This window comes from Paramisgurnus dabryanus, chromosome 11 (assembly GCF_030506205.2).
Source record: "Paramisgurnus dabryanus chromosome 11, PD_genome_1.1, whole genome shotgun sequence".
NCBI classification, from domain to species: domain Eukaryota; kingdom Metazoa; phylum Chordata; class Actinopteri; order Cypriniformes; family Cobitidae; genus Paramisgurnus; species Paramisgurnus dabryanus.
The window spans coordinates 24,870,924-24,888,656 of NC_133347.1; the positions used below are offsets into that span (position 1 = coordinate 24,870,924).

Sequence of the window (17,733 nt, forward strand, 5' to 3'; positions counted from 1 at the left end):
CCACCACACACACACAAAAAGTTTGAAAACCCCTGAGCTAGGCATCATGTATGACAGATGCCAATGTGAGGTATTATACAAAATGAACAGATCCTGCCATAAGCAATATAGGAGACATATCTTGTATGCATAGGGCTTTTATGTGGATATTTATAAGCAATACATGAGACCAATATGGCCCGTATATGCACATATATGCACCTCAATTTTGCCTATATGCAGCATATACTGTATGTGCATATAAGCTGCAGGTTTCATATATGTGCATATATTCTCATATAGGTTCTTTCCATGTGGGTTTGCACGTCCACAGACATCCATAAGGGGAAATAGTCTGACATTTATACACTGAACCTTTTTGGCACGTCCACAGACATTCAAGAGGGGTGCAAGAGTGACGTCCAGACACTGACCCTCTATTAGACGTCCAGCAGACGTTTCAAAGTGGGTCTGAAATAACGGACGATATACTGTCTCCCAGACGTTCCATGTTTGGTGGGAAGCATTATGTAGACATTTATATTTTGTTTGTATGACATGTATTAATAAAGGAAGAAAAAAACGAATAGCATACATCTGTTATTGTGGCTGCGGTGTGTCACGTGACAATCATTACGTCGCTATGGACACAAGGGGTCTGTTAAAATATTTTTAACTTGCACATAAAAGGGTTGATATATATATAAAGTAAACAACAACAGCCCAAGTTTAGTAAACATTTTTATTGAGACTATAAAAAATTATTCTGGATCCATTTTTAGATTAGTGGGTGGCACTGACAAACCCTGGCACACCCGTGGCAAACCCTGGCACACACGTCATTTTACATCTTCACAAAAAAATCTGTGCTTGTTTACTTTTTCATTTTCTTCTCTTTTTAAACATTTTATTCATTCTTTTCAATTTGTTTCCTTCGCTACCACTACCACACGTTTGTTGAAATTAAATAAATCCTTTCTTTCAGTTTAACTTGGTGTAGTGAAATGGAACTGTAAAATTGAAATTGACAGACCTAGAACTAGGTGTGTGTTTACTGTAAAACAATGCCTACCCTTAGGACATTCAGAATAAAAGCATTCCACAGCCTTGTGGTACAACAAAAATATTTCTGCGGTTAAACTCCTGCTGTCTTGCCTACAGTGCATTACTTTTAAACATAGTTCATGAGTTCGTAATAACACGTAAACGACAGGGAATGAGATAAAGCATATTTGGCGTCCTGTCCGTGGAGAGGGCTCCGAGTTCGGAATTTTAGCCCGAATCCAGAGTACACCCATCTCTTTAACTGTGATAAATTAATCTAGATGAGAGTGAGGTGATGGAGTGGAGGAGGGATGCTGCAAAAAATCTGTCATGGGACAGAGGTGAGGGACTGCTATTTATAGGCACCTCTTTTGCAATGATTGGTAGGATCACATGACCATGCTCCTCCCGAACTTAGTTAAATAAACTTCATTTTGTAAAGAATGGAATGGATTTAATAATTTAATTGCAAGAAGTATTAAAAATACATTAAACTGAATCCTGATTTATTTTTAAATATGTAAAAAGTGTAATTTTACCAATAGAAATGTATCATAAATATTAAATACACTGTAGTGTTGATTGAAGTCTTTAGTAAATTTAGCAGAGTTAAAATTATAGTGTTAATGGAAAAATAAAGAGTTCAGGGTTCATTATTAATGACTTACAACCCTATTTCTGGACATACACCAAGATCTGTTAACCTAAAACCTGTTAATAAAATGTTTTTTTTATTTTCAATAAATATCTGTTTTAGTCTTCTTTGTTGTATTAAAGTAATTGTATTTTATCAAATATATAATTAACCAATCTTATCTAAATAAAATATATGATGTTGAGGTATTTTTGGATATATACTTTTTTTTGCCATTTTATTAAATGAGGAGAGGCCAGAAAATTAGGCTACAGGGAGATGAGGGGGTATGGGATCGGCAAATACCACGAGCCGGAAACATAGGCCGGGAATCAAACTCGGGTCATGGAAAGTAGCCTAGCTACCACATGTCGGGAGCCCACCACACCATTGGCTATATTTGGAACCACATTGTTAGCTCTGCGTTCCCACTCGTGCATAAAGTGGCAAAAATCCTGTACAAATTGAGATATATGCTTATATGCAGTCATCCCATAAAATATAGTATTAATTTTCCTAGACCATATATCATATTTTATAAAACAGTCCTCGGATATCAAACCTAAACACTTTCGCCTTTGTAATGATATATGCCTCTGGTTTTACAGACAAGGCTTAAGGCTAGTCCAAGGATAAGACCTGTCTGGTAACCCACCCCACATAACAAATCACAATTTAACCCCTGCTTGTAGTAGTTGAAGGAATACCATTACCATCTTAACTTGTTACAAACCAGTTTGCCTTTATTTCATATGTGTGCAAAAGCTCATACTAGGAATGATATTGAGTGCGTTTACATGCACAGAATAAGCGGATAACTATTAAAAATCTGCTTATTATAGAAAACTGTTTTCATGCGTTTACATACAAATCAATAAGCCGGCTATGCAGACAAATGCGTTTACATGGGACTTGGAGAATTATCAGTTTTCTCGCAGGCAGTGACGTCACCACCTATAGTACATAATTGTCGATCAAAAAGCCGACGGCATATCTGTCTTAACTCTTTCCCCGCCATTGACGAGATATCTCGTCAATTAAGAGAAAACGCTTCCCCGCCAATGACGAGATATTCCGTCCTTCCGCAATACCGCTATTATCCACCAGGTGGCGCCCTTCCGCAACTTTTTAAACCCGGAAGTATTGCCCTATGGCAAGCGGCTGCATGTCCGTGTCTGTTTTAAAGATCGCTCTGAATCGGATCTCTATGAAAAGTCCATCACAAAAATGGAATTATCTCTGCTTTTTGCTCAAAATATGGTGTTTTTGCAAAAACCTACCCATATTCAAAAGCTGATTGCAAAAGAACCACTAAAGGTAGGATGAAACGGTTTTTTTTGTTTGAAAGCAGAGGGTCTGTTCTTTCATTTGGTATATTGTATGTTTATATATTTAAAGAAGAACATTTTCTGGAAGGCATTAAACTTTGGTGAAAATCATGAAAAACGCTGGCGCTGGCTGGCAACTTTTTTTAAAAACGCTGGCGGTGAAAGAGTTAAGCTATATTGTTGTATCTCTCCTCGTGTCTGCAGAACCTGTAAATGTAACATAAGCTTCTATTTTCACAGTTTCTCTGCCAACTGCTTTAGTCGAGCGGAGACTTTTATGCGTTACCTTGCGCTTACTTCCGCGTGTGACGTTTATCTTTCATACGCGGAGACATGCGCACATGGACAAAACCGTGAGAAAGCCGGTTAAGGTGTTTACATGCCACGCGAAAACGACGTAATGAGCAAAAAACTACCTGTGCCGATCGGTTTTTGCTTACGCCGTTTATGGGCTTTCCCCGATTAAAGAAAACAGTTTTACGTGTTACATGACCCCACGTGTTATCAGTTTATTAAGCATAATCGGCGTAAGATGTAAACGCACTCCTTGATGTTTTGTTAAAAAGGCAGGTATCATTTTACGTCAGCATTATGGTAAGTAGTGTTTCCTTGAGCACTTTGTTATTTTAATGTTAGTTTTCTTCTCACTTTTAAAACAGTGTTTTTATGAAAGGCAGTAATTATGCAACTTGTACATACTGTTTCACAGTAAATAAATATGAACAACAAATTACAGGTAATTTATACAGTGCAATGGTATATATTTAGTGTTTCGTGTTACATTACTGGAGGAAAGACCAAAAAAGGCCCTACATTTAACAGTATCGAATGTACAGTACAGTATATACATTAACAACAAGCTAAATTGCACTAGAGACATTAAAACAGTATTTTACTGTAATTTCTTAAAGCAGTATTTGACAAGCAAACTGCTGGAAGTTACTGTAATTTTTGCAGTATCTCTCCTCCCATTGTTAAATTTCATGTGGATTTAAAGATTTTAACCTGTGTAAAACTCTTTCCAAACAGAGGATATTGTACTGACGCTCCCCAGAGTAAAATCTTACATGGCCTTCCATTGTCAATTTCCGTTTTCACATTGATCACAGGTATATTGATGCTTCCCAAAAGTGATCATCAAGTGTCGATTTCTGTTCCATTATGAGGACATAGTTATGGACTCTCTCCAGTGTGAATTCCCATGTGCACATTAAGCTCTGATTTTTGTACGAAACTCTTTCCACACTGATCACATGTGTATGAACTCTTTCCAGTGTGAATTCTCATGTGCACATCAAGATTTGATTTCTGTGTGAAACTCTTTTCACACTGCAGACATGTGTATGGACGCTCTCCAGTGTGAACTCTCATGTGCACATTAAGCAGTGATTTCTGTATGAAACTCTTTGCACACTGATTACACGTGTATGGACGCTCTCCAGTGTGCGTTCTTATGTGTACTTCAAGACTTTGTTTCCATGTAAAACGTTTTTCACACTGTAGACATGTGTATGGCCGCTCACCAGAGTGAATTCTCATGTGTACATTAAGCTCTGATTTCTGTATGAAACTCTTTGCACACTGTGGGCACGTGTATGGACGCTCTCCAGTGTGCGTTCTTGTGTGCACTTCAAGACATTTTTTCCATGTGAAACTTTTTCCACACTGATCACATGTGTATGGACTCTTTCCAGTGTGAATTCTCATGTGCACATCAAGATTTGATTTCTGTGTAAATCTCTTTTCACACTGTAGACATGTGTATGGACGCTCTCCAGTGTGAACTCTCATGTGCACATTTAGCTCTGATTTCTTTATGAAACTCTTTCCACACTGAGGACATGGGTACGGACGCTCTCCAGTGTGCGTTCTTATGTGCACTTCAAGACTTTGCTTATATGTGAAACTTTTTCCACACTGAGGACATGTGTATGGACGCTCACCGGAGTGAATTTTCATGTGCACATTCAGTTCTGATGTCTGTCTGAAACTCTTTCCACACTGCATACATGCATATGGCCGCTCGCCAGAGTGAATTCTCATGTGCACATTGAGCTCTGACATCTGTCTGAAACTCTTTGCACACTGAAGACATGAGTATGGACGCTCTCCAGTGTGAACTCTGACGTGTTCCTCAAAATTTCTTTTATGTTTGAAAGTCTTCTCACAGTGAGGGCAGGTGAAAGATTTCCCGGCTTCTGTATTTTGCTTTCTTTTTGGAAAGAAAGTATTTTTGATCTGCAAGCTACTGGATGTTTCTCCATTTAGGAAAATTTGAGATGGCTGATAGTAATGTTTCTCCTCATCTTCATTCAATTCATCACCTTCAACTTTCACGTCCAACAAGTCTAAAATGGAAAAAAGATATTTGTCATTAATTTTTTTTCCATTCTCATGTTAAGACTATAAAATCATAAACTTGTAGATAAATACATTTAAAAGCATTATTCATTGCTGTTTTGTCTATCTGTTGTAGGTGGGTGATTCTCACGAACACCGCGGCACTAATGATTTTAGCTATAAAATGTGTAAAATGTATAGTAATATTAAAAAGCATCAGAATTAACACAATACTGTGTTCTACCTTGCACAATGTGTGATTTCAACATAAGAATTTATAATTTGTCAATTTTATCTCATTTTCTGCTGAAATTCTCATTACCGCAATGTGTCTGGCTGTGTTTGAACATGCGTTAGGTTGTAATTTAATCAAATTAACACAAAAATATTTAGAAAAAAAATAAATGGAAGTTTTTCTAGACTACTTTAGATGACAGAAAAAATATTTACTGAATATTCATGTATAATAATAATGAAGAAAAATTTGGAAAATGATGTGTCCATGCCTGATGTTCTCATCCTCCGCAACACTTTTTGAGAACAGTTTAAGCACACATACAGAATTTTAATAAAGTTTGATTTTGAGTGACCAAGCACATGGACCAGTTACTTCAAGATGGCTACCAGGTAAGATCATTTTTTTTACAGTTAATTTGAAATATTGTCTTGTCAGAATGCTTACACGACATTTTGATTATCATTACCCCAACAGATGCTTATTAAATGTTAATTTAATTAATAGAAGCATAATACTTTGATTTTAAATGCATGTGTAGAATCTCCAAATTATGTTCTTTCAGGTTTGTCATGTCATTTTGAAAATATGTCAGTGTTGATGTTTTCTGACTGTTGCAGTAATGAGATTTTTTAGGACTAATTTTTTAAATTATGTTACAAAAAGTGTTAAATGATAAGTAACAGTGTTTAAATTAATGTTACCATTTACTCCAGACTTTGTTTTTCAATGTCTGGTGGGAAAAAAAGTAAATTTAAGCAATTTTCATGCTTGACATTTTTAAAACCAAGTTTTCGTGAGAATCACCCAGGTGTATCATGAGTGAACCTCTCAAAAGTTGGATAAATGCAAGTCGGCCATTGGCTTGATAACAGTGGTTTGTGTGAATTTAGTGACACATTTACGGGTGACATCATAGAAATTTATAAATAAATCTTTCACCAAACATTCACCCATTGACAAAACATGAAGCTTGACCAGAATCATACTTAAACTTCTATCAAATCATGTTTTGCTCACTGTACGTATGCAAACTGTAGACTAATATTAACTTGTTTTGTCTCCATGTCTTATCCTTTTATCTACGACCAACAGACCAAACTCTGGTTCCCTGATGCTCAACCTTGTACAGTACACCAAATTATTTGATGTGAATCTGTGGCAATCACAGCCTGTATCTCGAGATCAATATAACAATGGCAGACCCAACTCTTCTGACCAAATGCTCAACATCATTGCCGCACAACAAAAAACAGTGAATGGAGTATGCACAATGATCTGGCAGACAATATGCATATAATTATTTTGACGTATTTTAACTGTAAGTATGTAAAATAAACATCCTTCAATTTTTTGTCATTAATTCTTATTCTATGCTTTCTCTTACTACTGGTTGTGCAAAAATTTATTTTTTGTAAAGCTGCACTGCATAAATGCAAAATTGTTAAAGGTACTAGAGAAATAAATTAGAATTTAATGTCATATTGTATTCTTACTGTATAAACAATGTGCCAATATTCAGTATTTGTTGTAATTTGCATAAGGTTTCGATGTGGCATATGTAATGATATTAATGACTTCTTGTAATTGATGTCCATTTACAATGATTGTCTTTGCCATATTTTATTGAAAGTGTAATTTTGAAACAGTTACTTAACATCCATATCTCATTTGAGTGATGATTTGTTAAAATTGCATAATATCATAATTTTTTTTTAAGTTAGATTAATCATTTTTTAGACAGTCAACACACACATCTCTGCTACGAATGAAGACCTAAAAGTTTGTTTGTGGGACCTACCGTTATTATACAATTACACCGAAAGTGACAGGAGTGAAAAAAGGTTACAACCATAGGTGGGGTATGTTGTAACAAACAGAGGGTTTGTTTTAACACCTGCTAGAAAATTTAAACACAAATAATTCAATAACTTGTGTCTATATACTAAAGGTGGATATTGTTTATATCTCTTCCTATGATAGATAGATATCCACCAGGCTTGTGCACAATTCAGAATTTCAGAATTGGCCTCCATTCAATTCATGAATTGGAATTTGAATTGAATTTGAATATCATTTTCCCCTGCTATTGTATTAACAGTTATCATTTTGATGAAAAGTTTTCCATTGGTTTTATTTCATTATCATTGTATACCTGAGGCTTCATTTTAACACTGTGTTACAACTAACCCCGCTGTGTAAAAATTTTTTCAATCCCAGCTATCAGTTACTATGAGTTGCTGCTGACTTGTTTCAAAATGGTGTTATGTTTTAGGTAACAAAAAAGTGATTAAAATAATATAAGGTTGGATTTGGTGACTTACACGCCCAACTCAGAAAAATAATTTAAGTTGAAGAAATGTACTTTTTATGCCTCCAAAACACTCTTTGTTTAATATCTAGTCGTTTTACGTCATTGATTGGCGATGGCTGGGCGAACAAACGCTGAAGCGAAGGCTAGCAAACCGAAACAAAATCTAGCTTTCATTTTAATCATGATTTGTCTCGAGCATAAAAACAAAAAAAAAACAAAAAAACCCGAAGGAGACGAGTACCTGGCATTTGTATTTCCAGAGCTTATGTCCACCTGGCTCTTTTCAACATTTGTCTGCGTTGATTTGTTGTTGTAGCACTAATTGCGTCATCGGGTTCTGTGCTTCTATTGGTTCTTGATCTGCCGGTTGTTGTAGGGAGATGTCACAAAGCCGGACTGTGTCTCAAAATTTCTGACCCTGGCAGAATTTTGTCAGAGGATAATTTTGATTGCATCTGTCATGCAAAGCCAGCAGATTTTAGCCTAGGATTTCAGGAATCTTTCAAATTTCAAAACTTGTCCCAGACAGCCAAACCGTGGCTGAAATCTCACAGTGTGCACCGGGCTTTAGTTTGTGTCCTGCTCACCCCTACATTTTTTACTTGTGGTAATGTGATTTTAATACACATATTTATTATTGTATAACATTGTATAATAAAATGAAAAATGATTTATGTGATGTCACCTACATACCCCTTTTCAAGGCAAGGGTCTATTCACCTTATTTTCCACGACAACAAGGGCGGCGCCATTGCGCTCATTTTGTCAACGTACTTCCGGCTGCATATGATGAGCAACTGAGGCAGTGGCTGAAGGCGACGCGTTAAACTTAAAAAGCTCACTCAAGCGCTTTTATTTTTGTTTCTTACCAATTTTAACGGACGGGGAGCCGACTGAGGAACACCCTAATCCCAAGTAATGGTTCGACTACGATGTTCCGGTAACTTTAAACCACGCCGGGTGTTGAAAAGGTGGTCAGTTTCAGGTAAGCTATCTTAGCTAAATGTGCTCTTTCACCTAACGTTAGATTTGTGATGTCCGTTCTACGAATAAACTTAAGATCAGTAACGTTAGTTTATAAAATGCAATTATTTTGAATGATTTTCATTGCCCACCTATATTTTTATATTTAAGATAAGACAATATTATAATATTATAGTACATTACATTCTTACAGTAGCTCACGTGTTTCATACAAGTTACAGAAAATTTCAGATGCTAGGAGGTCAGTTAATTTCTCATTCAGATATTGATGATAATGACCTATTAAACGACATATTATTTAACACTGAAGTTAGAGGTTGTGTGTATAATGTTACTGTCTCTTTTTAATGCATCTCTCTCACACACACACTGTTCTGTTTAAGTATGGATGTCATTTATATATTCATTCTCATGATGCAAGTTTCTTTTAAATACTAACATAAAAATGTTTATGGTTATATTATTTTCACAGATGCATTGATGTTTAGTGATGCAATGGACAACTGTGAGGATGATATACAATCAACGTGTTCCTAAACTGTGATGCAGAAACACAATGGGAGGATCCATCCGTCTCTGAACACAACTACACTTCACAACTCAACCTGAAGCAACCTACATCTGATATGGGAAAACAACCTTGCAATTTCCCGGACAGGGCTTATGCTGGTCCCAGGCTAAAATGCTTTTTTGAGCTATGATAATTTAAAAACACCTTGTACTAACATACCTCAACATATATGAGTGCCATTGTTTTGTCTCAAGATGTGGTTTGTTTGTAAAAACTAAAATGTCCTAATATAATTAAGGCCTAGTCCTGTAAACCCTGTCTGAGAAACTGCTTCAATGCTTCTGCTTCATGTGTTGAGCTGGCACAAATGTACATATCTCTGCTGAGAAACAACCATCTTTGTCAGCTTTACACAGGGTTGATATTGCATGCATTACACAGTCGCTAAGCACATCACCAGTACATACACCAACAGCTTCCAGATAAACACTTGGGATCAGCTCCTGATGACTCTGATAAAGCTGTGTCTTAATTCATTGCAGGGTGGTCTTGCTGAAAAGTTAGTTGTTTCTTAGTCCATAGTTATTTTTATAAACCTTTACAATGTGACCTGATTTTACCTGTTGTAAAGTTACATTAAACCTTCATACAGTATGTGATCAGATGTCATGCAGTTATATTAAACCTTTACAATGTGATCAGATATTGTGCAGTTATATTAAACATTTACAATGTGATCAGATGTTACCTGTCATGCAGTTATATAAACCTTTACAGTCTGATCAGATATTATCTGTAAGGAATTTCTTAAACCATATGTGAGCTTTGTAGATTCCACTTAAAAGGATTTAAGTCTCCTGATTTGAAGGAATAAGTGTTGGCAAGTTTGCAAATGAATTCTATCATGGTACATTACCACATAAAAACGAAATAGATATTGGACTGGCTAAGGTGCACATTTGCTGTAAAAAAGACGAAATCACTGTGTAAATATTGGTAAGCATAATTACTTTAATAATGCTGCTCCATCAACTCCTTCTGACAGGACGAGGTAATAAAATATGTCCCATAGGTTACTTGCCGCGGCTGCTTCATATCGTCTAACCACGAGACGATTGATGGGACATTATAAGACTATCCGAGCGTCATGTGAAGTTTTCTCCGTGCTCCTAATTTAAAACATTTACAGCAGTTGCGATATTTGTAATTTCGCTAAAGTTATAGTGAACTACAAACAATCTTCTAACCACCAAACTAGCTACCGAATGCACTGTGCCATATTAGCAGCGGAAGTCGGTTGACAAAATGCGGAAGAGCGAAGAATTGAAAAGGGGCGTGGCGGAATAAGGTGAATATAGGACCTTCTTAAAGGGTTCAATATAGCACTGAAAAGGCTTCTGCTATTACAGGCTGAAGAACTCTTATTTTGGTAAAATGTACAATTTTTGAGAGTGTGAGGTAGTTATGCTTTTTCACATGTTTTTTCAACTATCCTATGATTCAAATCTGATGAATCTGAAATTTTACAGCAATGTTAAACTTCTTCCCTAATTATAAATGCAGGAATGGACACTGACCTTTTTGTTCCTCAGTATCTTCTTGTTTAATTTGGCATAGGTCTGGATCACACATCTTTGATCTTCTCTTCAATCAATATATAAATGAGTAAATTTTCACATTAACAACTTTATGCAAATGCATTAAAAAGAAAATAATTTAAATGATGACATATAGCACACTAGCTATTACAATAGCTAAGAACAATCCTACAGTTCATGGATGCATAGTTAAAGAACAAAATAAAGAAGAAATAATCATAGTCAATAATCTTTAAACATTTAAATGTTGTAGTAATGATATTTTTTTAAACACAGAATTTTGACAGAAAATACAATTTCCAATATGAGAGAGAATACATAAAAACAAAATAAATTTAGCTTTATCAAGTATGTTACCTTAAATCGTCCAACAACCGACACCAGTGATGGAAACCTCTTTAACTGAAGACTGGTATTGTCTTCAACAGTAATCTTTTATTGTACAGTTATGAGCCTTAAAATCAAAACGTACTGACCATGCAGTCATCACGTCTAAATCATCTTGGAACTAACGTTACATTGCATTTATACAAATTTTAAGAGGCAGTCTGAGAACTCCACACCATAAAAACCACACAGCCAAATCTAAAAACAAAATACCGAGTAAAAAAAACACAACGACAAATGCAACGATAAAAAAACAAGTCCGAAATAGCAAGTCAGAATAAAAACACAACAACAAAACAAAATAACGAGCGAGATAACAACAACGACAAATCAGATCAACCGGAAAAGCTAGGTACAATGTGAGAATGGATTAGTTACTGCTGATTGGACGCGACGTCTTTCAATCACTGCACCCCGGAAGTACAGTGATGGGAGAAACGGAGCTTTTCGAAGCTTCGAATCATTTGAACCAATTGCTTCGCCAAATGATTCACTGTTTCAGAGCGTTCGAAACAACACACACAAAGTAAAGAGACCAAACAAAACATTTTACAAACAACCACGAATATCTTAACAACAGTGTTTTCAGTATAATTATAAATAGCTACTAAAATATTGTTATTTTAGGGTGTTAAATAGGCTACACCTCACAATATTGTTTTCCAAATTCTCAAAATGTTCACAATTTTATTCCACTCATTATACAGAACACTTCCAATACTATCCACTTTTTCTACCAACTCAATAAACCACAACATCTGGCCTTGGTTGTTATAATTTCATAGTAGAGCACGTGATCATTAAACACAATTGGCGCCTTTTATTTTTATTAACATGCATACTTAAACGAACTCGAAATAGTGAAAACCAAACTGGTTCATATGTTCACAACACCCCCTAGTGGTGGCAGTCATTGGAGTTTTGAAACGCCTAAACTAATATTCGCTCTGAATCAAGGACTCGAAACAAAATATTTGAAAAGTATTAGAAGCTTTACGAAGCAAAAAGCGGTCATCAATACTCGAAGGTATAAAGGTACAATATGCAAAGTTTGGAAAATAAAGGGGTAAAAAATATGGAAAATTAGCGTACAAATTATTTATACTGTATAAGTGTATCCATGTTATTATTTGAAGCCTTTGACATTGTTATTAAGCATTATTTTGTCATTTAGTTTTAGATTTAATGAAAATGTGGTTATTTTTTAAACTCACGAACCCCCTACAATTCCCACACAAACCACCAGGGGTTCGTGAACCCCAGTTTGGGAAACTGCGGTACTAAAGGACTAATGGTCAATTGCACGGAGTTACCACCAGGTGTCAGTGTGTATCAGTAGGACAGGTGATTTAGCACAAACCAAACACAGGTCTAGCTTTTTACGTCCAGTAATATAAACACTATAGAAAAATGCAGTGTTTTCCCAAATAAAATATTTAGAGAACTTTGCAATTTTGCATTTCTGACACATTAAAGGTACAGAGGATGTATTGCCACAGGGACTGGATGAAAGTGCAAGTCTTGCACATTTCGCAACTGTTGTTTTAACATCTGTGAGTATTACTGTGGAAGAATTTTCAGAATATCTCTAATATATTAGTAAGAAAACTAATAAGTCAATTCTGTATAGCAAAATTGATGCATTTATTAATTAAGTTTTCTTATTATATTTACACTTCCAAGCTAAATGTTAAATTACAAACTGAATAGCTTTTTTATTGTCAATAAAGTGCACGTACAAATTACATATTCCTTTGTTTAACAAACATTTTTAACATGCATCAGCAAGAAAACACATTACAATATAGAGAAAGAAACAAATAAAATAAAAATAAATAAAAATAAATAAAAAATAAATAAAAAATAAAGGAACATACACACATACAAAATATAAGACAAACTGAATAGCTAAGAACCAGTTTAGAGAAATCCAACAAATAGTAAACATTTAGCAACGAATCACAAAAAGCATGACAAACCAATTTTAGAGTAGATTTACAATTACAATTCTAAAGCATTGTTAAATGAATCGTCTTTATATAAGAAAACACAGAAACTGAAATCACAGGTTGCAGGCAAATGATGCAATTTAAACCAAATCCAATGTACATTCCACTCCATTCAAACATCGGTCCTCTCATTGGCTGAAGTCTCGGGTCAGAAAGGTCAAATTTATCACGTGAACAGAGCGACCCATGCAGAAACTGCACACCTAAAGCCGTTCAGCATCTTCTGATTGGTCCAGATATTTCTTCTCTCGTCTCTTTTGTCTCCGCTGACACCCTTAGCATTTATGGCAGACCTTCTAAAAGAGCGTCTCTATGGTGATGTGCTGGCCGACAGAGTACCACACTAATGGCCGAGAGAGACTGCGGTCATAAAAGCGTGTCTGCTGTGGCCAGATAGCGCTTGACAAACACGCCACGAAAAAATAGTCATGTTTGTACGCAGGACAACATTCCATTATTTTATGCTTCAAAAATGTGCATTTCATCTGATCGACATCACACGAGGATACTTTTGATCATGTGTAGCCTATAAAGTAAGAACGGTCTGTTATCTCCATAGATAAATAAACCGAATGTACGTCATCTCTTCTGTACTGATAAGCAGCAGCCTGGCAGAAAATCTTTTCAGGTGGCTGAATGTTTTATGTGGTTGTGAACGGTAGGATTGTCACAAATAATCCCAATTGGTCTGTCTGTCGCATCAACACCACAGGGTGAGCGTTGGGTAAAGTGTGCCACGTTTGAGAAAAAGTAAAGCAGAAATAAGACTCAACTGCGTGCCAAGAGTATGTTGAATCACTGGGGAATAAATCATCACATCTGAATGGGCCGTCACAGTTTATTTGCTTCTTACTCCACACATCTTCTCCTCCCAAATAGCTGCCCTATTCATCAGCGACCGCATGGTAGGATATAAACCGAAAAAAACTTATATTAAATAAGACAATATTTTATGCAATCCAAAAAGATCGATCTTCCCTGTGGCTTCTGGGAAGATTCCTTGTACCTCTCTTCACTGAGATTTTTGTCTCTCCTGTAGGCCAGAATGCTATTTAACATTGTCATACCATTCATAGAGATCTAATGTTACCATGGAAACGTGCAACATGCGATGGCGGCGACAGGCTACAGTGGATGTGAAGAAGAGGAGAAGGAAGGACTTGTCACTGAATTGAAGTATTATGTGGAGGAAAGGAAGATAAATGTCGGTATGCCTTTGTTGGGTCTGATTTAAAGAGGCAGCTGGCTGCATGTGGCATGTGGTTGGATTCAACGTGAAAAGGAGGGACTTACTGGAAAATGAGACGTGATTTGCTGATTCGCTTTTGTGGGTGTTTCCCACTCAAGCCTTTTGAAGTTTTGTTCTGCGACTTTACAAACTCACAGTCTTATAAGTTACTTAAGTCTGTAATTTATTGTGTTTTACATCGTGCTTTGGAAAAAGATGAAAACTTCATCACGTTGTTCTGAACCTGTATGAGTTTCTTTTATCTTCTGAAAACAACACACAGATGGCGGTACCCATTGACTTCCATAGTAGGATAAACAAATACTATGGAAGTGAGTTGGGTGCAGGTGTGTGCTTACCATCATTTATCCAAATGTCTTCTGCATAATAAAGAAACTCATACATGTTTATAACAATATAACATAATTTTTATTTTTAGGGGCAAACTATCCCTTAAAAGGGAAACATCACTGAGAACTCCTTGTGAGCAATGAAAGAGCCGATCTCTGAGCTCATAAAATGATCCTCTGGGATTTTTTTGTTACGAGTGAACAAGCCTACTTTAAACTCCCATAATTCATTTGAATCTTTAGACAGCTAGCCGAGCACGGATGTAGGTCAGAGTCATTTTAGAAAAGCACTAATCAGCTGTTTAGTGAATGATTGAGCATCTGTCCGGACAAAGCGAGTGTTTAAAAGGCATCTCTCTCTCCGCTTTTATTCACGCTGCGGTCGTCTGTTGCTCTGGGTTTCCTTTTGGAAAATTCCTGAACCTCTCCTCCTCCCACTAAAGCAGTAATACTCATTTCGGTCTAAAGCAGTGCTGTGTTTTATGGCCCAGGATTCATAGCGCTGTCTTGTACACGCTAGAGCATTAAGTGAGTCAGTCTTAAACCTGTAACTTAAATTACTCCAGGCAGTATGGCTGCCATAAGTGTTACAATTTTGAACAATGGAGCGTTTTTGAGGTTTTAGAGAAAGGTCAATCACGTGTTAAATTTAACAAATCAACTGCAGGTCCTATATGTTTTTTACTTTTTTTTACTTTTCAACCGTGTATGGCTGTATGTTGAGTTTTCTAGGAACGGTTCAGGTCATCTATTTCAATTGCTTATTTTCTCTAGTGTATTGCATTTGTATTGTTCTACACTTTAAAAATATGCTGGGTTGTTTTCAACAGCACTGCATGAGTTAAAAAAGAACAAATCCAGCTGTTGGGTTTAAATGTTTTTATTTGACCCAACAAATGCTTAATACATTCCAGCATAGGATAAATTACAACCTAATGAGATGGGTTTAGCCATTTTTGATCTAACATCATGGGTTGAAAACAACCCAGCATTTTTTAGAGAGAACCTTTTAATGAGTGCTTATCTGAATGTCTTTCAGTTGTGTCCCAATCCACATTGGATGATTCTCACGAAATCCAGATTTAGAAGGTGTCCGGCATCAGAATTATTTAAAAAGCCAATTTTTTGGACATATAAGATTAAGGTCTGAACTTACTATAACTATAAAAATATTTATACAAATATTACCTATAGAATTATTTAAATTGTTTAGATTATCATTATCAAAAATTATCATTACCGCAACATGATATTACATTAAATATACGCATTTACAAACTCATGTTTCGGTAATGAGAACTAAAAAGTTGTCTAGGTACTATGACAAACAAAATTTCAACTTTTATCTGGAGAGAAAAAAAAGAAATGCTTACCTGGCAGCCATCTTGGGTGTCACAGTCATTTATGTCCCTTCCAACAATTTCTTTTGAAAATGTTAGTTCCTTCAGGGCTTAAACAATGATTAAAAATTGTTGCGGAGGATGAGAAAATTGGTCTTGGACGCATTTATATTTCTTACTATTGTCTCTACATTTACCAATGATCATCAAATACCACATGTTTCTTTACTGTAAATGTTTATAGTAAAACATACACTGAAGCTTTTTATTTTTTAGATTTTTTAATTATAAATATTTCCATGTCAAAGAACCCAAATCCAGTCATGTTGCGGTAATGAAAATGTTCCCCTCAAATGTGGAAAAAACAACAAAATTGGTTTGTATGATGTCATTTGAAATCATGTACATGAAGAGATGTTTGTAACTGAATGCGTCTTATTTTGATACTCTTACTTTGCATTTACTTTTTATATAAAAATGTTTCATGACACCTCATAAGTCTAATTTCACGAGAATCACCCATTTGCTGTCTGGGAGCTGGTTTGGAGAGGAAGGTTGGAGCATTGAGCCAACATTCAAAAGGCAAGTGTGTGGTCAGCGTGGTCCATCAGCTTTTGTTAACTCCCCGGGGAGTCATACATTAGGAGGAAAGGGGAAAACCGAGATGATTCCAAATAAAATTCCCAAATGCCTTGCACTTTATGTGTTAATATATGTGAAAACCCAGTCTTTTTTGCATAAAGTCATTTTCATAATGTAAAGAACAAACTTTGAAAAGCTCAGATCATGTAAAAGATTGAAATTAATGTGAAATCAACACTTTATAGCCTGGATTTACAGATGGGGTCACAAAAGGGTAGATGCTAATATCTTAAATGGCATTTCAAAATCTAATTTTATAAATGATAAATCAAAGATACAATACAGGGGTGCCAGATTCTGTGGGGTCTTACAAAGACTACAAAAGTTAATTTGCTATGACCTCCGTGCTGGTGTTGACGCCTGCTATAGACTGATGTTAAAGTCCGACGGTGAATACTAATAGCAGACTTTCTTTGATACCCTTGTGTGCACTGTGCATTAGTGATGTCATCGCTTTTGTTGCACTCTCTGATGAAGCATCATACAGGACACTAAAGCTTCAAAATCACACCAGCTATATAAAGAGGCTTTTAATGAGACATGGTTTAAAGTTTGTTTCAATACCAGTTTGTGGATAATCGCATTTTTGGTATTTTAAGGTGTTTGTGTGTGTTTGTATGTCATGTTTGCCCACTAATGGTCATAAATAGGAGACATTCTGCAGGTCTCCTGCTGCTCTCCGTGAACTCGGTGGGCCAACTTTCACACTGCTTGCGCAAGAAGTCTGCTTTAATAAATGAGATCCATTAGCATCACAAAGCGCAGTACCAAAATGACGGTCAAGCTGGTGGGTTGGACATCTACGAGGGG

At 36.0% G+C, this 17,733-nt stretch overlaps 1 protein-coding gene across 2 annotated transcripts; it reads right to left on the minus strand.

The window, feature by feature from the left end:
* Window positions 1-792: 792 nt before the first annotated feature.
* On the minus strand, window positions 793-11,708 carry LOC135729730 (uncharacterized). Of its 2 annotated transcripts, none has more exons than XM_073816262.1 (3): window positions 11,325-11,708; window positions 10,947-11,008; window positions 793-5,333 (listed from the first exon to the last, which is right to left on the minus strand). In XM_073816262.1, the coding sequence occupies exons 2-3, from the start codon at window positions 10,999-11,001 to the stop codon at window positions 4,159-4,161; spliced, it is 1,230 nt and encodes a 409-aa protein (XP_073672363.1). In that variant the 5' UTR covers window positions 11,002-11,008; window positions 11,325-11,708; the 3' UTR covers window positions 793-4,158. The 2 variants fall into 2 exon arrangements, with proteins under 2 accessions (XP_073672363.1, XP_073672362.1); XM_073816261.1 differs by having other exon boundaries at window positions 794-5,333; window positions 10,947-11,013.
* Window positions 11,709-17,733: the final 6,025 nt, after the last annotated feature.

Bases quoted from the DNA above. Each gene is read 5' to 3' on its own strand.
- LOC135729730 (XM_073816262.1), bottom strand. From the start codon at position 11,001: ATGTGTGATCCAGACCTATGCCAAATTAAACAAGAAGATACTGAGGAA. The intron at 5,334-10,946 runs GTCAGTGTCCAT...TTTCCATTTTAG, and splicing joins AGATACTGAGGAACAAAAAG to ACTTGTTGGACGTGAAAGTT.